The 21208-nt window shown below is 42.3% G+C and overlaps 3 protein-coding genes across 4 annotated transcripts; all 3 read left to right on the top strand.

Annotated features, from left to right (window-relative positions):
* The first annotated feature begins 467 nt into the window (after positions 1-467).
* Positions 468-12189, top strand: tbc1d22b (TBC1 domain family, member 22B). 2 transcript variants are annotated; one of them, XM_079274397.1, is made up of 13 exons: positions 468-706; positions 4031-4220; positions 4307-4463; positions 5488-5655; positions 5794-5864; positions 6094-6222; positions 6951-7016; positions 8287-8401; positions 8654-8760; positions 8843-8918; positions 9143-9270; positions 9423-9518; positions 9905-12189. In XM_079274397.1, the coding sequence occupies exons 1-13, from the start codon at positions 651-653 to the stop codon at positions 10031-10033; spliced, it is 1488 nt and encodes a 495-aa protein (XP_079130523.1). In that variant the 5' UTR covers positions 468-650; the 3' UTR covers positions 10034-12189. The 2 variants fall into 2 exon arrangements, with proteins under 2 accessions (XP_079130523.1, XP_079130524.1); XM_079274398.1 differs by having other exon boundaries at positions 8657-8760.
* A 373-nt stretch (positions 12190-12562) lies between these two features.
* Positions 12563-16148, top strand: LOC306781231 (uncharacterized protein). Its single transcript, XM_079273981.1, has 2 exons — positions 12563-12685; positions 13133-16148. Exon 2 carries the CDS (start codon positions 13155-13157, stop codon positions 14715-14717), a length of 1563 nt encoding a protein of 520 aa, XP_079130107.1. The 5' UTR covers positions 12563-12685; positions 13133-13154; the 3' UTR covers positions 14718-16148.
* Positions 16149-16718: 570 nt separating this feature from the next.
* On the top strand, positions 16719-20631 carry snrpg (small nuclear ribonucleoprotein polypeptide G). Its single transcript, XM_079274440.1, has 4 exons — positions 16719-16849; positions 17054-17076; positions 17812-17936; positions 20411-20631. Exons 1-4 carry the CDS (start codon positions 16818-16820, stop codon positions 20459-20461), a joined length of 231 nt encoding a protein of 76 aa, XP_079130566.1. The 5' UTR covers positions 16719-16817; the 3' UTR covers positions 20462-20631.
* Positions 20632-21208: the final 577 nt, after the last annotated feature.

Genomic DNA, 21208 nt, shown 5'->3' on the forward strand with positions numbered 1-21208 from the left:
ATTTTTACATTTATTTTTTCGATTAATCATTTGTAGAAAAACAAAAAAGGTCAAAAATGCCCAGAGTCCATGCATTAATTAATAAATCGTGGGGCACAGAATTTGATGTAACACCTGTCTCCCGGAGGTTGCTGGCACAGGAGTTTGAACCCATGTTGGCTTGTTGTGGGAATTTCACCACCTGACAGGTCGCGAGACATGTCATCATGCAGGTGTCAACATGTCCATACAACGGCTCTACCTCTGAACAGAAGGCTTCTTCAGAAAGACAACAGGCCTGTCCCTACCAGCGTGAGGTTTCTACCGTGTACCTCGTGTCTCCGTCTTCACCAGCACGCATCCCTGACCGTCACTTTACCTCCTCATCCTATTGGCCGCTCTCACTGCACCTGCTAGACTCACCCGCCAATCACGCGCGTCGGTCCGTGTGCTCCAAGATGGCGGCTTCCAGTGCTCCGTATCAGACATCATCGCATATGAAGGCAAAATATCACTATCTGCCGGTCGTTTAAACGTCTGAAGAGGCACACCAGAAGAAGCCGAAGGGGGCTGAGTTGTCGCCAGTGAAACGCGGGAACGGGTTCCCTATGGTTTGTTCGTGCAAGGAGCCGGTCTCCGTGGCGGTCTGAAGGGGGTTGTGTTATCCGAGCATGGCCACCGAGAACAGGATCAATTTTTGGAGGAGAAACGCAAAGGTTCCCGGAAGGTGGGTTTCTTTTACGTCTAACGTTACTCTCCTTTAGCTTTATTAAATGAAGCAGGACTAACGTTACATTCCTTTCGGACGTTTCAGACGGATACTGATAAATGTCTAAAATACCATTAACGGTCAGTACAGTATTATGTAACATAGCTAATATCATATTGTAGCTTGAATCAATATAATTAAGTAGGCTATATATTGGAATACAAACGCTAGCTTAAAACGGAGCTGTTTAGCTGACTTATAAACTGTCACTGTAAGTGCCTCAAGAGTAGTCATTAGGTGACCGTATTGTAGTAATGGGTTCATTAACTTGAGGACTTTCCGGCCTGCCCACTGTCTGGTTTGACTGTGTATCTTTATGACAGCCTCCATTGAGAGAAACGCATCTCCATCTTCTCTGCTTATTTTTCACGATCAGAAGTGGAGGTGTCACGCCCGCCATATGCTTACTCAGTCTGCTAGGAGGGGGTGACACTCAATACGGGCTAGCTATGAGGAGAGGTAACAGTGAATGAGACTGGATGTCTGGAGGAGGTTCATTGCTGTCACCTCAAATCTCTTATTTTGTTATCTCTTTGTGGGTTTTGTTTGATGAGTCATGGAGGGAAGAAGTTAAATGAAATACATCCTCTTTTTGTGGCAGCTTGATGAGATGACCAAAAGCTCACCAACAAGAACTGATTGACCAGGTCTGAGTTTGTCTTTGTCTTACAGGGGGCGCTTATTACAATGTACAGACAAGTATGTGTTATGGGGAAAATAGCATTACCTTCCTGAAGTGGGTGGAATCATGTGGAACATTGCTTTTAATTTAGGTCAGATCAGGCTAGTCTCAGTTTGTAGAGCCTGCTCAGTAGGCATCATGGTAATGGGTTGTTATGGGCACTGAGGACATGCAGGTATCCTCCTCAGCCTGCACACTAGTGGAAAATGAAATCTTTTCAGACTTCATAGATAAGACATCAGGAGATATTCATATTCCTTACGTATGTGATTATTTATCTGTAAACTACAGACTCTGACTGGTTGTCATGAGCCAGGGCAGGACAACCACTGGCAGAGGGGGGGAGGCGGAGGGTGTGTGTCAGGGTGATATTGTGCAGTGTGTTTGGGTAATCATAGAGGAGAGGCTCTCTAAGGAGAGGGCGTTGCTGTCCATGTCACACACACACACTGATCTCTCTCTAACTGGTGGGTGGAAAGCTAGAAAACACACATGTTTGGACAGGAAAGCAAGCTGCTAGTCTCGCTGCCTGCCCTTGAGCCTCTCCTGATAAAATAAGTCTGAGGCCGATAAACAAGACACTCTGGCACTGCCAGATAATCAGCAGGCCCAGTTCTCAGCCACCAGGTTTACGGTCAGTTTGTTCATGCAAACAACGTTAAATAGGTTGGAACGAGTTGGGCAGCCACCATTTGACAGTCTACAATACTAATATTTGTTGCTTTGTGATATTCACACAAAAGTCTCTATATTGAATGTAGTGCTTATCATTCGTGAAATTTCTGCCAGGAGAGCATTTTGGATAAAAAGTCCTATAAGACCACCACTCTGGTGAAAGAAAGAAAAAGTTATTCACAACATTCCTTTGTTCCCCAATCTGTGATCAGAATCCTTATTAAAGAGAATTACCTTCCTGAAGTGGGTGGAGTACCTCCGGTACTTTGACCAAATGCTTCCCTCTTTTGACAGTCTGAAAAGTAATTAGTTGTTAACAACACTGTTACTAATATCTGATTTGTGCTGATAACACAGGCACAGATATGACCACTTGCCTTAATTCCCACGCTATGTAATAACAATTATAACTAAAGTTTGACTGTTGATCATGCATCCATTCAAAATACTTTTTGTTTTTAAAGCCTAAACGTTTGAATAGGGAGGAGGAGGCTGCTGCCTTTGACTTTCTATAAGGAAAAGCATGTAGTGGGTCTGGCCCAGATCCCATCCTGTGACTCTTGACTGTGTCTGCTTTGGGTCGCCAGAGAGTTGGAAAGAAGCTGAGCTGAGAAAGAAGATTCTCACATCCGTTGAACATAATGGCCATCACAGGGTAGAGAGGAACACAGGGGTGTGCAAGCTGTCCCCTAGTTCTGTTCAATACACACTGCAGACAGTACAATCTAAAGAAGACAGGGTTAGAGTTATTTTATTTAAAGTTATTACAATATGAGCAAACTCATCAAAAAAATGTTAAATTATATTGTATATTCAGCGCATAGTGTAATATCTATCTCCTTAAAGCATAGGAACCCTTCAATTTATATGTAAAATGTATAACTTTTTTTTCCTGCCACTGAAAAAGTCTAAGTGTCTCCTAGGGGTGGGGATTTGAAGAAACTCACATATCCACACATTTTATATACATATTTATTTATTTATTTATTAATGAGAAAATGTACCTAAAACTTCTTATAAAAACAATAAATATAAAATTACATTTCTTTTAACATATGTGTCCTCATGTCAAACCGAGGCTACTTGCTGATTTGTTTCTTCTCACATTACCTCTGTATTGCACAGATTCGCCTTTTAAAAATATGTAATGCAAAAAATGCCCCATAAATGTGTATCACATACAATATATGGAGTTGTCCTTTCTTGTCTGTATTTATAGATTTTTATTGATTTCTTGTCGGTCGAAACATTGCATCAATACACTTATTTGTTTCTATATATATATATATATATATATATATATATATATATATATACACATGTCAGGAAACAAGGGGAAATATGTTCACAAAGAGCAACACATACAAGGACAGGATGTGCGTGTGTTAACTTTCCTCTGAATAATAATGGATGAGTAGATTAGCTGAATATTAGCATTAGCAGGGCTAAAGACTGGGAGGCTACATGTGTTTTTCTGCACAGAGGTGACAGCGGTTCACATGTCCTCTTCTACAGTGTACAACCAGTTTATGGAGCGCAGCATCCTCCTCTCGACCCACGGTTGCGACGCACGTAAGTGCTAAACCCAACCGGACTGCATGGCGTCATGTTACCCACACGGATGCATTTTATTTGTGTGTGTTATTTGTGTCTCCCATTTTCAACCTTGTTTTGCTGGTCATTGTTCCCTGCTTCAAGTACTTGAACATGTGTGTATTGCATGCACCAGTACTGTACCAGTTTGGCTCAGTGCTGACGTTTACATTGTTCAACCTATTTGATTTTTGTTGGATTTGCTGTTTCGGTTTTTTGTGTTCCTTTGGGTGATATCTCTATTGTGCACCAGCACCGCCATGAATGAGAACCTTCTCTGTCTGTCTGTCTCGTTTTCTTTGTGTTTGATCTCTCAATCTGTCCCTGTGCAGGTATCCCAAAGACACAAAGCCCAAGTTCAACAATCCCAAGTCTAAAAAGGCCTCTAGCTTCCACGAGTTCGCCCGCAGTACCAATGACGCTTGGGACATCGACGAAGAGGACGACGAGGATTTCCTCGGGACACCAGCCCAAACTTCCTCCCTATCATCAGGTCTCCACTCTTCGTCAACACAGAACCAGGTAGCTCCAAGACATCCTGTTTGTCCCTGAGCAGTTCATGGGCATTGAAATGAAAGGAGATGTTCTGATGTGTTTCCACTCAACAGCAGAATCAGGTCGGGGATGCAGAAACCAGGGTGTCACACAGTCCTGGGACAGAGGATCAAGACCTCCAAGATGTGGGGGAGGAGGACGCGGAGTGCGAGCACGTCAACGGCAAGGTTGTCAAGTCTAGCAGTGACGTCCACCTCAACATGTCCTCTGGTATGTAGGCAATACACTGCAAGCTTCATTTGGCATTAAGAGCTCCTGAGGAGCTTATCAGGGGATTCAAAGTGAAGCTAATTACAGACGTTGACATTGCAGATGGGGCTAGTGGGATTATATCAGGACATTAACATGTGCCTGGCTCAACATTTTACAATCCTGAAAATGTTTCTCCAAATGCTCTGATGTGTACTAATGTGTTTCCAGTGACAGACAGTGAGATAACTAACATGAACACCACAGTACTGTTCACTAGTGTATCTTATCACCATTATGCTTGTTAAGCAGGGTTCCCACGCATCCTGGAAAACAGTTGACCAATTTTCCAGTCAATAAAAACACAGAGTAAATGAGAGAAGAAGTCAAATATCTTGGAAAGTCTTCTATTGTCCCTGGAAATTATGTCTCAGACATTCTCCTATTTTCCAAAAAACTGCTAGTTAATCTATCGAAGCTCCCCAAATAGCATTACCATCTGAAAGGTATGTTCAGGATCATATTAACGTTGAAATGGTAGTTTGTGGACCAGAGTATTTTGTCATCATTTCTAAGCACAAAAGAGATGATCAAACATCAACAATGTTTCTCCAGAATCGCTGACTCCACCTTCAATGCTGACTGAAATAAAAGAAAGTGACCCCTCAGCTGATTTATACCCGTCACATAACTGTGATAATGAAGACGAGATTTGTTGGTTTCGTTGTCTGATGGAATAGTAGATAGTTATAATCCTTGTTTGTGATATAAGTCGCCCCTCATTCCAAATCTCATCTACCTGTACATTTAAATGGGAAGTCCAAGCATCTCTACCATTACAAGTATTAACCATAGAAGTAACAAAACAGGAAATGAAATGTCAAGATTGAGTGGATGAATTTAAAGGTTGATATAATACACACACTTTTGGCCTAACTTTGGGTGTTAAGTTGAACATTGTGTCTCATTTGCAGTGGTTGTGGACTGTCTACTGTTTGTAAAGTCTACAAAAAGGTTCTTGTTTTTCTTGTGTGGCACTCTACAGTTCGCTCCACACTGCAGAAGCAGCAGTCTCTCCCAGTTCGTCCCATCATCCCACTGGTGGCCCGCATGTCGGACCAGAACGCGTCGGGAGCACCACCCATGACAGTGAGGGAGAAGAGCCGGCTGGACAAATTCAAGCAGCTGCTGGCTAGTCCCAACACTGACCTAGGTAGGAGAGCAACACTCTCATAGCGCTAGATAAGAGGAAATACTGGCTCCAGGTCAACACTACACACTCTGTCTGTCTCTGTGTGTGGATCCCTGCTGGTGATGAACTGTGTTTGTATCTTGCTCTATGCTCTTACAGAGGAACTCCGGAAGCACAGCTGGTCGGGCATACCAAGAGAAGTCCGGCCAATCACGTGGAGGCTTCTCTCTGTGAGTATTGTGACCTTCCTGTATTTTGGCTTGTTGCACAGCATTTGGTCTCAAAGCCTGTTAGAGAGTCCAAGTTACATTCTTTTTAGTTTCTGTGTGAGCCTGTTGCATTCTTCTTCAGAAAATGTTCACATAATATCAAAAGCCGTATCCTTACAGGCAACCTTATCTCAAATGATGGGCCAGTTCAGTTCCTGTGAAACTGTTCATGTAACTCTCTCTCTGACAGGGCTACCTGCCAGCCAACAAGGAGCGCAGAGAGCTGGTGCTAAAAAGGAAGCGAGAAGAATACTTTGGCTTCATAGAGCAGTATTACCATTCCAGAACAGACGAGCACTATAAAGACACATACAGACAGGTAATACTACAGTTCAGGTTAAAGCCACCTTCTGTGTGGATGGTGAATGTAGTGGATTGAAGCAATTCATTCCTCAGTGTGGTATATTGATCTCGAAAGAGTTCTGCTGAGAAAGCATTTGTACTTCCTGAATCCAGGGCTGTCATTTGTCGTGCCAGTGATGTAGTTGGAGGTAGGAAGAGTCAAAGGCTGTTTCAACTGTCCACGTCTGGGTAGCTAGGGGGGAAGCTATAGATGCTGCTCAAAGACAGAACTTCCTGAACATGTTGTAAGTTATATTGTGTAAATAAAGTTAAAAACAGAACTTTCTTGTTCTCTTTGCTTATAATGCAAACTATGAAAATGGTGTGCCAAGATATGAGTGACGAGGATGTTCAGGACTAGGGCCCAGTTTACAGTGTTTTGGCCGACTCACATATTCAGCCGTATTAATTGGAGCCAGAGTATACGGAGAGAGAATATTGTCGGCGAGGACCCTACAGGTGTCAGAAGCGCATGCGCAATGCATCCTGGTACATGTAGGCACTGCCGGCACAGTTGAGCGAGCAAGAGAACTCAGCTTTCTGGGTCAATATAGCACGTTCTGAGGAATTTACTGCCTTTACCATCAACAATGATTGGACATCCACATAAAAGGTGGCAAATTTTACTTTTAACTAAAAACTACACAAAGCATGATCTGCTTTGATTATCTTAAGTAACATCTCAATCATGTTTCTTCCTGTCAGATCCACATCGACATTCCAAGAACCAACCCTCTGATTCCCTTGTTCCAGCAGCCCGTAGTACAAGAGGTAAGATGTGAACGGCTGAAGAGCAGGGGAATTCCCAACAGCGCATCGGTTTTGTGTTTACTTTCTATAATCATGAGTACTTTGTGTTGAGTTTGTCTGTCACATTAAAAGTGAAGCAGGAGGCTGTTTCATGAAGCGAGATCAAGGGGTTAGCCAGCGGGCTCACTTTGAACTGGGCTCGGTGGTCGTGACAACCTCTGCTGCAGGTGAACAACAACAGTTTAAGTTTACAATAAAGCAACAAGCAAGAAACAAGACAGGTCAATAGAGTCATGATCGTTATACCAGAGAAAAGCACCATGTGTCCGAACTGGATTTAAAATAGGGCGTCTGTACTTCACCATACTACAACCTAATACATGGCGAATTGTGGCTGTAGTTTCTGGAACACTCTTATTCTGTGTGAGTGTTAAATCTGCTCACTCAATGAGATGATGAGTGGAAATAAAAGGTAGAATCACTATCGCCTTCTATTCGAGAATAAAAATCCACACATTTTTGATAGGTCAGTCTTTCCTTTCTGTCCTTGAGACCATTTTTGCTCAGTTTGTGTAGTTTTCGAGCCTTTATCTTAGGTGTCATGCAATTGGCTTATAATTAGGGAATCTTTCCCACAGTCTCATCGCTGGAAGTTAAGAAGCAGCTTTCTGATAGGGGTTATCTAGGATCACAGGTGTTAGCCTCAGTGAAGCCTGGCAACCTCAACAGAGAGCCAGACTAAGTTGAACTAGCACCTTGATATAGGCCTCATTGTAAAAAATCAACTTTGCTTTAACTCATGTCAAGCAGAGACAAATGAGGTTGGACACTCTTCAGATACAAGTTGATGCTATCTACTGTAGATAAGTCATGACCCTGTGAGTGATACTATGACTGTGACAGTCACTGAGGAAGGACCAGCATCAGATTACTACACTTGCTGTAAAAAGGAACATGGCTTGTTCCTTAAATGTGGTGATATTATGTGGGTTTTCAAAACACTAAAGATTTGTGTCCACATTTACCAGAAACCTGACTGGGTTTAATCACAGCCTCATTAGAGCAGGCCAAATAATTATTCATTAATGTTTAATGTTCATTTATGCATCAAAATGTTTACACGCTGCAATTAGTGATTAAGTGTCTTGCCCATGGACACATTGACATGGACTAGAGGAGCCAGGGATCCAGCCGCCGATCCTCTGATTGAAGGACGACCTGCTCTACCACTGAGCCACAGTCGCCCGGCACACATTAATCAACTGTTTTGTTGTTGTCTTTCTGTTCTCAGGTGTTTGAGCGTATCCTCTTTATCTGGGCCATCCGTCACCCAGCCAGCGGTTACGTCCAGGGAATCAATGATCTGGTCACGCCCTTCTTTGTCGTCTTCCTCTCTGAGTTTGTCAGTAAGTCACTGGTGGAAAATTTCCTGCATAGAGCCCCGTTATGTTGACACTGGACCAAGTGACTCATGTCAGCTCTTGTTTCTGGTTTCACACTTTTTTGTCTGTTTTATGTACCTATATTGTACATTGGTGTTACTAGGACTGATACCGCATCACATCCAAGTCATAAACATTTCTTCAATCAATCTGAATAAGAGTCATCTGTATGAGTCCGGCCATTTCGGTGTCATTCAGTGTTATTTGTTGTCCCAGCAGAGGATGTGGAGAACTTTGAGGTGGCAGCGCTGCCTCTGGACACCCAGAGAAACATCGAAGCTGACAGCTTCTGGTGCATGAGCAAGCTGCTGGATGGAATACAGGTCTGCTCACACGCACACATCTGAATAAACACTTGTTTAAAGCTGCAAATGTGCCCGTTTACTGAACATGCTATCCTTTCAGGACAACTACACCTTTGCTCAGCCTGGAATCCAGAACAAAGTGAAAGCTTTAGAGAAGCTGGTCAGCAGGATAGATGGTAAGTGTACTCCTGTCAGTGAGTAAGGAGTTTAGTGTGTCACATGTACTCTGCACTGACATGCACTCTGGTCATGCCTCTCTTTGGGCTTGTTTACAATTCAAATCATGCATGCAGAAAGTGATAGAAGCTTAGCACAGCTGATTCCAGATACGAGCTAATATCCCACATCTTTAACGTGTGTGTGTGTCCGTGTGTGTCCGTGTGTGTGTGTGTCCGTCCAGAGGACATTCACAATCATTTCCAGCGGTATGAGGTGGAGTATCTGCAGTTTGCTTTCCGGTGGATGAACAATCTGCTGATGAGAGAGCTGCCGCTCCGTTGCACTATTCGTCTCTGGGACACCTACCAGGTAGAGCAGAGTGTACACCACCTACAAACCTTCACAGTAGAAAGTAACCCAGTACAACAGCACAAACTGCTGCCTGAATAAAACTACTGTAGAATTCACCGATACACTCACTCAATTATACAGCATATGTTCCTCTTCTTGGTTTTCTGCAGGCTGAAGCGGAGGGTTTCTCCCACTTCCACCTGTACGTCTGTTCTGCTTTCCTCATTGAGTGGCGCAAAGAAATCCTCTCCATGGTTGACTTTCAGGTACCGATCTGTCCTCTTTGTAGTCATGCACACTTAACTGAGAACGTAACTGCTAAATATTGATTGAAGTACCAACAAATGATAACAAGACTTACTGTAAAGACTGGTTTATGGAAGCAAAGAAAAATGATGTGATCGTTTTGATATTAAAAGCAACTGTATTGAAGAAGACTTGAAACTAGCGATCGAGACCATGAACTCATGTTTACAATGTTTACTGAGGTAATAAATCAAGAGAGAAGTAGTCATTTTCTCATAGACTTCTATACAACCAGAGGAGTCGCCCCCTGATGGACATCAGAGAGAATGCAAGTTTAAAGAACTGTTATTAACCTCTACCTTCCAAAATAGTGTCAATGTAAATGTAGATTTCTGTTGCTCTTCAGGGCCTTCTTATGCTACTGCAGAACCTTCCCACAATCCACTGGGGCAACGAGGAAGTGGGTCTCCTCCTGGCTGAAGCTTATAGACTGAAGTACATGTTTGCAGACGCACCCAGCCACTACAAGAGGTAGGCCCGAGGCCACCTCCCAGCAAGCACAGTCCCCCCTGATATCAGACCAGACAGTGACTGGAGGGACAAGCCAGTATTCAAGACACTCCAGACGCCCATGTCTTGTGTTTGAGGTGACCTGGAAGACACTGAAGCCATAAAACTTCTCCTGTGAAAATGAAGTCCAGTGAATGTCCCAGTGGATTTGGGTTAATGGTGCTCCCACAGAGCTCAGTGACTATGAGGCTATTTGCAGTGGATGGACTGCACTGTATCAATGGACTGTTACAGTATGAACACAGCTATGCCACCTTGGTTAACTTATACTGGTTTGGTCATGCAACATTAATTGTTTCTCATGTGAAACGTACACTCGGAAGAACACGCTGTGGTATAAAGGGAATGATGATTTTAGTGAAAGATTGCTCCAACAGATTCCATTTTCTTGTTTTGAAGATATGTTTTGGTATTTGTTTTAAAACTCGTATACGTAAACCAGACAAATACTTTTATTGTCTCTTTTAAAACCTATTTAGTCTGACACTGTCAAGCTGATGGACCGCCCCTTATGTTTTGGTCCAGGGTTACCAAATTTGCACTGTACAATCAACTTCTTGCTTTTGGGACTTCAGTGAGTCAGTTTGATTGGTTGCCAGTATGGATATTCTCAATTGTATTAGGTATTAGACCTAAGAGTAGCAAATATTAGGTACTGTGTTTTATTTCAAGTTGGGTTTTGTTTTACAAGTGGAGAAACTGATTTGGTATCAGTTGGCCTTGGTTATCATAAATCAGCATCTTCAATCACAACGAGGCTCTCTGGTGTAATATATATCACCAGTGGTTCAATTTGAGTTGTACTGCCTCTGAATAGACAAGGAACGATGGAGACCTTTTGGTTAATGTAGCTTTGAAATTCCTTGCTCAATTACCGGTATTTTATGTTGAAACTAACTGAGATAATTCTAAATTTTATTATATTTTTGACAGAATACAATTTTAGTTGGAGATTGTTGCACATAGTATCACTGACACAAATAGAGATCAGTAACTGCTGGTCTGTTTTGTCCTGAGCCTTTTCAGACTTATTTCTTATTGCATAATGATGTAAATGATCGTATGATCCTCTATGAAGTATCTAATGAGATACCTGTGGTTACTGTAAACCTGCATATGCATAGAGGTAGTCAACAATGTTTGAGATCCTCAGTTGAGGATCATTTTAGCAATTGTTTATGGGGTTGGAGATATTTTTTTATGGAGGAGATGCCTTATCAATGCTTGTTCAGTACTGAAGTACATTTAGCCCCACCATCCGACTTGAGACGGTCCTGTGGACACAGTGCAGCTCACAATATTCTCCTGTCTTTTAGAGTGTACAGTAACACGGATAAATGCTTTGGTATCATTAATGCTCATGTTTTATGTTTGTCTCGGGTTCACGTTAGGTTGCACTTGTATCTATGACCGTGTGTGTGGGGGGGGGGGGGGGTGAATATGTGTGTTACTATCTAGCTTCATTACCAGTAATAATTATAACACAATGTTTGTTTGAGAGATATGACGATCATTAGCTTATGATACTTTGATTTCTCTACCATACCTTTCTTTTATTTGGTCATTTTGAAGCAAATGCTTTGTTAAGCTGTTGTCAAGTTTAATATCTGGATTTCCTGTGCACTAGATTCCTGGAGATTGTAGAATACAATTGAATGGAGAAACATCTTTCATGATGAGTCTTAATTCATATTCAGGAATTATTAAATCCTTATGAAATATGGGGATTCAACCATAGCTTGAGGTCTATGTTACTTCATGGCATTATATGAAGTGCTCCTGAAGTCACCATGGTACTTAATGAGTCTATGAAAGGGATCCTTTTATTGCTGGAAAAACACGGCTCTATACTTACTTATGGTTTATTCATTGCCTGTTTTTTTGCTTTAAGCCAGCTATAATCTTGTGTTCATCAACCTTGTTTTACCCATCAAAAACATGTTGAATGTTTTGTGAGTGTTGTTGTTGAATGTATGCCTTCAGCCTTAAAGTAGTTTATTTTTTTCATTCAGGTGCGCCAACTGATTGTTCACTCCATGCTGTTTTTATCTAAATGTCATTATGTCCTCACAATGTGATGTTGATAACTGAAGGCTGACAAAATAAAACCTTTGTTTCAGAGCTGTTTATGCTGTCTCAACAATAATATGCCAAATCATTATTGGGCTTCAGTAATCGGGGCTGGTTTGAATGAAGAAACATAAAAAACTTACAGGACACCTGCTGTCTTATCTTTTTGTTCATATTAAATGATTGTTATTCTTCATTTTGGCATTAGTGGGTGTGGTGGGTTATTATTGTCTTGATCCTATATGTCTTATGTTGTGAATTAAAGGTGATATAATGTAAAAACAAAGTAGCTATGTTTTGATAGCAACACATTGGTAGCTGACTCAAAAGTAACGTTACTGTCGAAGCTCAAAAGGTGTTTTGAATTGGGGCAAGTGACGCGCCGGAAATGATGCTGATAACTCAGAAGTAACATGAACGTAACATAAACTTCAGTTTCACTTTTTGCATCCATGTCCGTGTTGTTTTCGGCTACGAAACCTGATGCTAACGCGACATACCATATGAATTTAACCAGTTGGGAGGAGACCCGTTGAACTGCATCAGTGTGAGTGTCAGGCTCAGATGTTCTAGCTACGAAATGTTCGTGCAGCTCGCCACAAGCTAACGTTAGCAAACACGAAGCTAACCTGTGGTCACGCAGTACAGTGAGTAACCTTGCTGCCACCATGGCAGCATTGACTTTTCACTTAATGTACCTCTAGTTGCCAAGTTATTTTTTAACTGAGTTTCTGTATTGCTTGTTTTTTAACTGTAAGCTAGCTTATGATACCAATTATCGATAACGTTAGCAAAAGAGGAAGAAGCTAACAAGAAGGCACGCGCCCCCTCTCAATACCAACAGTTGACTAACGTTAGCTGTTGTCTGCTCGTCACTGTCACCTTTTCTTTTTTTTAAACGCACTGCTGAATCCCTGAGCCTTTTATTTTGGCTCTTGTTTATGTGTGAGTTCCAAGCTAATGACTAAAACTTCCACTGTCTCCTACAAAGCAGCAGAGAAGCTTGGTGTGGGAGGATGGATGGCGTCAGCTGGAGCGCAACAAGGGCCCAGGAGTCGTTCAGTCGCTCCAAGACGGCAGCAGACACACTGTCAAGGCTCGCCAGCTTCATGGCACGGGCTGACCCAAAACAGCACACACAAAACCAGAGGCAGCAACCGTCGCTCCTGGCCACATATGTTTGTCAAGAATGTGGTAAGGGCTTTTCTTATGCGACAGATCTGTCGCATCACCAGGAACTAAAACACACATTACCCAAGCCTCACCGGTGTCCGTCCTGTGGGCAGGAGTTCTCCCTGAAGTCGTCCTTACAACTACATGAGTGCAATCATGACTCTTCCCCGTGTGAGCTTTGTCCTGGCGAGTCCCAGCTGGGTTCTCCGTGCCCCTTGTGCACAACCTCAGATCCTTGCAGGCTGCAGGACGAGTCGCCTCACCTCCTGGACGGTAGCCCTTACGCGTGTGCCCCATGTGGGAGAGGCTTCAGCCAGAAGCAGGCTCTGCTGCACCACCAGCAAGCTGGTTGTAGTGAACCACCATCCCCGTCAGATATAGTTGATGCCAGAAGCCTTCCAGGTGATTCTCCACCAGTTTCTGAGGGAGACTCGACCCGCTCAGATTCCTCAGACACCCCAGGGCCCAGCAGCAGAGCTGTCAGTGTGTGCCAATTCTGTTCGACAATGTTCCGCACAGAGGCCGGGCTGCAACGCCACAAACAGACTCACCATGCAGAACAGGGGCTAAAGACCAAAAGAGAACGTACTCGTGGAGAAGCTAGGAAAGAGCGGAATATCAAGATGAACAGAGATCGAATTCAAATGCCAAAATCCAAAACAAAGCTTCTGGACTGTCGCTCTTGCGACATGGTTTTCAGAAGCACCTCTAAGCTGTACATGCACAGAAAAGAGAAGCACAGCAGAGAGAAACACATTATGACAGAACCATGGCCGGTCACAATCAAGCGCAGGAGAGTATTCACATATTCATGTCAGATCTGCAGCAAAGTCTTCTTGCATCATTTGTCACTTAGGGCACATTACAGACAGCACACAGCCTCAAGCGTCACCACAACCAAAAACAAAAGTCAGCCTGTAGGATGTACCACCAAAGACTCAGAGTTATCAGAGAGTGGATTAAATCAAGTAAAACCTAGCATAGCCGAAGACAAGCCTGTGAAGGCTGGTCCAGGGAGGCCCAGGAAAGTGGCCAAAGTAGAGAACAAAGTTACTGATCCAGGGAGATGCAGAGAAGTGCCTGAAGAGGAGGAGGAGGATGAACTAGAGCGAGAGTTCCCATGCCCCTCCTGTGCAGAAGTGTTCTCTCTGCAGTCGCGGCTCCGGGAGCACGTGGAGCTCCACCAGTCCTCCGTGAAGAGGCGACAGTGCAGCCTGTGCACAAGCGAGATGGACACCTGTAAATGGCTGGGCTCGAAGAGGCAGAGGCTGTACCACTGCGTGCCTTGCCAGCAGGGTTTCTCAGCACTGGACTCTTTCCTAGAACACTGTCAGGAGCACCTGCGAGTCAGGGTGGAGGAGGACAGCATCACAGAGGGCTACGCACATCAGGCCAGCAAAGCCTGAGATCCAGTTTGAATGTCCACAGCGATTGCCTTTTTGCCTTGAGGGGTTAGAGAGCGGAGAGTGATGAAATCACTATGATATTCTTGTTGATTTAGCAGTTCACTGATTGAGCATTCAGGACATTTTGTTTTTATACCTGCGCTGTCGGTTTAATGTTCTCCATACCAACATATCGAGGGTAGAATAGAATGACTTGTTAAAGGACGATACCAGGCTTTTTGCATGTTTTATTTAGGCATTTCACTATAACACTCGTACTGCCAACCATATTCTGAAACATACCATAGTTCTTTTTAGATATTCAAACCTGGTTCTTGTGCAGTACAGTATGTAAATCAGCTTCTGTGAGATCCATTACATTGACCATTTAGGCAGTGGTTGTGAAATCAAACAAAGCAAGAAGCAAATGTGGGCCAAAAAAGGACCATGTGTAAGAATCCCACAAGCGCTCGTAATGAACACTTCTCTAATTCAAGATCCGTTTCAGCTTTATTACAGCATAGATATACAACACATCTGTGACTCAACATAAACCAACAGGTTCCCTGTGATGGATGAAACATTCTGGTGTGTCTGCAAAGGGAATACATTGAAACCTTCAGCAGCCTTACAAGTAAAAAAAAAAAAAAAACATGCAAAAACACTCGTATAGTTCTTCAACAGAAATGTAACATTGACTCTACACCACTGTTTTGTACACATCAGGACCTAGTTTCTCAAACATCTTAAAGCGAGGATGGTCTTTTTGGGAAATGAGGCCGTCTGCACAGTCATGGTACGTTCTAGCCAGAGATGACGTCTGTCGGTCTATTTTTACACCAGATATCTGGAGTGCTTTTGCTAAGTAAGGTAACATGTCTTCTGCTCTATTTTTGTTATGTTTCTTACACATTTGGCAATAATTTGTCACAGATCGGTGGGATCTGTGGTGTGTCACTTGCTGGATTGTCATTGCTGCGTGTTGTCAGGGTACGAGATGAAAATGTAGTGCTTTGGTAAAGACTGCAAAGTGTTAGCAAGTGCTGCCCCAAGGTCTGAATGAAATCACAAAGTATGACATGTTAACGTGTTCTGAGCATTTCTATGTGCTGTTTCGAGGCCCCAACATGTGGTAGTTATTGTCATAGAAAGATCAAACTTTGAATGGATGTCATGGGTAGTTGTATCCAGTACAATGCCTTTCATTGAGGCCCGTCTCTTTAGCTGGCATGTACTGGAGTGAGATTACCCAGCTATGCAAGCAGACAGCCTGTTGGCAGCCCTTCAGTATGTCTGATGCTTGAGAAGTGGGCTTTGGTGAATGAACAAGATTCTAAGGATTTCTGTTTCCCAGTTTGACGCCCAAATGGTCTAATTTAGGTGGTTGTTGTTTTTCTTAAGGATTTTCAGTTTTCAATGTTCTACTGTGAAAATGTAAACTATGATTTAATAGGTTTGATGCTTCTAGTTTTCTTTTTTCGAGGTATTTTGTGAATTAGTTTATGGTTCTTTATAGATGAACATAATAAAAACAATTTTCACAAGATTTCTTTGTCTTAATTATTTTAACTAGTTTTGTGAATACATTAATCTTTTCATATACCACACCACATTAAAAATATTTTATATAAAAAGGGATTTGAATCACACTTAAAAATGTTACACTGTTTTTGGCACACATGAAATGTAATGAAACATAAAATGTAGGCTTAACTTCATGTTGCAAACATTTTTGTATTAAATTGTTAGATTTGTTTGTCCCTGCCTGCCTAGAATATACAGTATTCCATCTTCAGTTTTCTAGAAAATGTTTGGTCGGTTAATAATGAAAATCAGCTGTGAAGATGATGCCGTAATTTATTTATTCAAGTTGATCTCCTTGCGGTCCCCTTTTCTATTCTACTGAAACACTTGAAGTATGTCCGCTGAACAAGATCAGAAACTAACCGACAGTGCCTCCTCCCGGCCTCGTGGTGGCAGTGTGCTGAAACAGCAACATAATGTCCACGATGGAGGCTTACCGGTGAACTTCCGGTCCTTCACGGCACGTTTTCCTTCTGTGGTTTTGCGAAGCGGTAAATATCTGAGCAACTGTGTCGGTTTTAAGTAATTAAAGACAAAATGAGCAAAGCACATCCCCCGGAGTTGAAGAAGTAAGTTGTTGAGCTTGTTTAGATGAACCTGTACGGTTTATTTTGATCCTGCTTTGTATTCTGGAAAACATACCCGCACAGCAACACTGATATACATTGTTAGCATCGGAAACTAGCTAGCATTAGCTAGACTCTGTAATCGGCAGTTATGTAGCTATCATCTGTAAGCCTCTCTAATGCAAGTCAATGCTGTTTTTTCTTCAGGTTCATGGACAAGAAGCTGTCGTGTGAGTATCACTAAAAGCTGAAGTACAAGCTTACCCCGACAGTCCGTTTGACAGCCAATAATACTTTAACGCACGGTACAGTTGAAATGGAAAGAGCAGAAAGAGACAAAGATACTCTGAGCAACAGTTGAGTCAGAATAGAAGAGACCATTAGTAAAATAAACTGGAAGCTTAGCGTCAAAATGTGCAGATTTAACATTAGATACGAATGGGTTTATGTTTCAGCGTCACGGTCACAATAAAGCAGCCCATAACGAGCTGGAACATTAACGGGAAACGTCTTCACAATAGGTTAGCTCGGGTTAAGGACTGCACTATTCAGTCATTAAATGTTACTGAAATCTCAGTATGGCTTACTGCAATTTTCATATCGCTTGTTAAAGTCGAACCGTGTTAAATTCAATATTGTGGTGGTACAAAATGTCTTTGCCTACACACCGTGTTTGACAGACTTGAGGAGACATATTCCCGCTAAAATCACATCATAAACATTTTATGTATTTTCAATGAAAATGTCATTTCTTTTCACGTGGCAAAGTATATCGTAATTGTATTTATATTATCAGTCAAAAATAATCGCCATTAATATATTTTTCACCATGGTTCAGCCCTGCTAGGGTTAGCTCAGTTTGAACTGGATCAGGGAATATCAGCCGAACAGTCTTTTGAAAGCAAACAGAACAGCGATGAACCCTAACTCACAGGATAAATCAGTGCCTTATTTCGTCCTTTCAGTGAAGCTGAATGGAGGCAGACACGTGCAGGGTATCCTGCGCGGGTTCGACCCCTTCATGAACCTGGTGGTGGATGACTCTCTGGAGATGGGCCCAGGAGGACAACAGAACACCATTGGCATGGTGGTCAGTACCTCGGCTGGTGTTTTTTTTAAATAATTGTCTCCAACTTCCATGTTGAACACAACTGTCCAAAATCCCTTCTCCTACTACATAGTGCACTACCCTCTGCCATTTGATTTGGTGGTCCAAATTCTAAGGTGAACACCACAATGACTGTTGTGTCAGAAATCTCAGCTGCCACTCACTATAGAGTAAACCTTTGGTGTCTGTTGGTTACGGTCTGTTTGGTTCCTATGACGAGGTTTATTTTCAGCTGCAGATTTTGTGCAAACTAACTGAAACCACTTGTGATGAGGCACACATCTCACCATAGCGCATCTTACTGTCCACACAAATGTTCACTTCACCACCTCCGGTAAAGTGCAGGCTAGATCCCCTGATTATAAACGTTCAAACCAGCAGTGTTATTTGTGCTGATGCGCCGTCGCATTCCTCACCCCTGGAGAACAGAACGGAGAGAGCTGGACTTGTTGCTACTGACACAGCTGTGGAGCATCATATCATCATCGGATATTTGAGACATAAAATAGCTTTATATAATTGCAGAACAGAGTGTCAATAGTGTTCAATGATATCTTTTAATACTGTGCTTGTACTAGGGCTGGGCGATATGGCCTAAAAAAAAAATCTCCGATTTTTTTACAAAAAATCCGATTCACGATTTAAATCGATTTTTTCCCCCCAAAATTTTTTGCAGATGACAGAAGCTGTTGAAAACAATTTTTTCTTTTATTTTGTGATGATTTTCCCAAGTAGGTTGATAAAAATAAAGTGCAAACAAAACCTGAACATTGTAGAAAGGTGCCTGTAGTATACAAAAAGTATTTGGTCACTCTTTTGTTTGCCTGAATCATTTAAATATAAAATTAAATTAAACATAACATTAAATGGCATTAAATAGTAGCCTTCCATTGTAAACAACTGTGCAAATGTAACTTTTTACAGTAAGCTTTTCTAACTGAATACACTGATACAAACACAGCATGAAATAAAATGTATATGACCCTTTAACATTCACATTTTCAAAAGTGCAACATCTGATCTAACATCAACATAACATATTTTGCACAGTAAATAAGTGCATGTAAACAAAATCAAGTGCATTCACAACATAACCAACAGTATTAAACAGTAGTGCATGTTTTTTCTAAATATTTTTTGCCAGGAAGACAAGCCTGTCTACTACCTCTGGCTTCAGGCATGCACGGTGGCATGTAACAATGCCCCCCCCACACACTGAAAAGCCTCTCAGAGGGGGCACTTGTAGCTGGCACAGAGAGGTATTTCTTTGCTAAAGTACTTAGCCTTGGAAAGTTAAGTTGGTGACGCTTCCACCAGTCAAGTGGATCGGTGTCTGGGTCAACCTGCTGGACCACAGGTCAGTTGTTGCGGAGTAGAATGACATCCCCTCCAGCTCCGCAGAGATCCTTTGGCGTGTACTATTGTACAGCCGAGGCAAGGCAACGTCAGAAAAATGTTTACGGCTTGGTAGCACGTACCTGGGGTCCAAAGCTTTGAGACGGTGAATAAACCCCGGCTTTTCCACGGTGTATATGGGCACCATATCTTTTGCGATATACATCGCGACTGCATCCGTGATGGCTTTCCACCGGGCACTCTTCTTCTCATGCGGAGTACAGTTGGTGAATGTCTCCAAAATGCTGGGTTGTTGTTGTGAGGTGGCGGCGGCCAGCAGTGAAGCTGCTGGCCGCCATTGTTTTAGTTTGTAAACAATGCGCGCGCACTCTACTACGGGAACCCAACGGGGGGGAGGGGTGGGGGCGATTTTCTCGATTTTCAATAAAACACATCGCCTTAAAGCACACATTCGAATTAATCGATTAAATCGATTTATCGCCCAGCCCTAGCTTGTACCATATTACGTTTACAGCCTATAGTTTTGTATGTAAATGGCTGCAGAGAACACACACACTGCCGTCACTTGCCTCACCCGGCAGATCCTCACCACCGCAGATGGCCTTGGTAAAGATATCTGTCTGTTTCAAGCAGATACAGAGAGACAGTGGGCTTTTTAAATCAAGAAATAATAATGAGAGCTGTACGTCGGTGACCTCATAGGTGGTTACGGCCACGAGGGGATAAATGCTGGTACTTGCTCCTGACTGACTGGGTGTAAGATTCACACCCGCTCTTAGTGAGGAGAAGGATTAAGCCTAGATGGTGCAACAGGCCCAACTATTAGGTCGGGCTTAGTGCACCAGTGTACGACCAACTTAGCTCAAGACCATGTGTAAACTGAGTGCAATCAGAGGGTATCAGTTCCTTCGTATGAGACAGACGACTGAAAAGACGAGGCCGAAACAGCTCCATGTGAAAGTTCACGATGAGCCAGCATGCACAGTGATATCGGGAGCTCTATTCTCTGTGATTTTTAAAGGTGATCTAAATGTTACAGTGAAACCTGCAGGAAGTCTTGAATGCAGCGAGTTAACTCTGTGTGGTCTCCTTTCGCATAGGTGATCCGGGGAAACAGCATCATCATGTTGGAGGCCTTGGAGAGAGTATGAGAGCAGACGGAGAATGATCCACACCTTTTAACTTTCTGTTATCCTTTCACTTCTTTGTTTTCAAAGCCTTTAATGTCTCTGAATTGTGGCGTGTCTATCTGATCAGTTATCTGTTTTGTCTGGACATATTTTGAATTTCATAATCTTGTGAATAAATCACTTTCTTTGTATTTTATGTTTCACTGTGTACAGTGTGTTACTAACATATGACAGGTTACTGTCTGAAGCTGCTGACACATGTTCTTAACATGTTTCTGTAACAACAGGCAGATTAACAACCACATGAACAGAGCACTAAACATTAGTGTTGGGTCAAACGTGTGATTGGTTGGGTGTTACGTATGCCATCAATTCTTAATTGTATGAAATGTCAACATAGAGTTGAATTTTTACTTTTGGAATCATAAATAATGGATAAACCTAAAAAGAAAATGAGATATATAAAGGCAGGACTGCATACTATTTAGATTGGGTAGTATAAATATGTGATGATACATTTCTCAACTGTCAGAAAAAAATCCCAAACCATTATACAGTGTCATCTATCATAATAGTTACATTAGGCAATATTACAAACCAGTAAACAGGACTTCATAGCAGTATTTGATGCAAAAATCATGATTTATCTTCTTCACCTGTTAAGTATTTTATTTGCTGGATTAGTCTATAACGAACAAACTATTCCGTTTTTTCAGAAAATGTACCATATATTGATATCTCATTGTAAAACCACATAAATATTGATTG

Source organism: Melanostigma gelatinosum (assembly GCF_949748355.1).
Source record: "Melanostigma gelatinosum genome assembly, chromosome: 8".
Classification (NCBI taxonomy): domain Eukaryota; kingdom Metazoa; phylum Chordata; class Actinopteri; order Perciformes; family Zoarcidae; genus Melanostigma; species Melanostigma gelatinosum.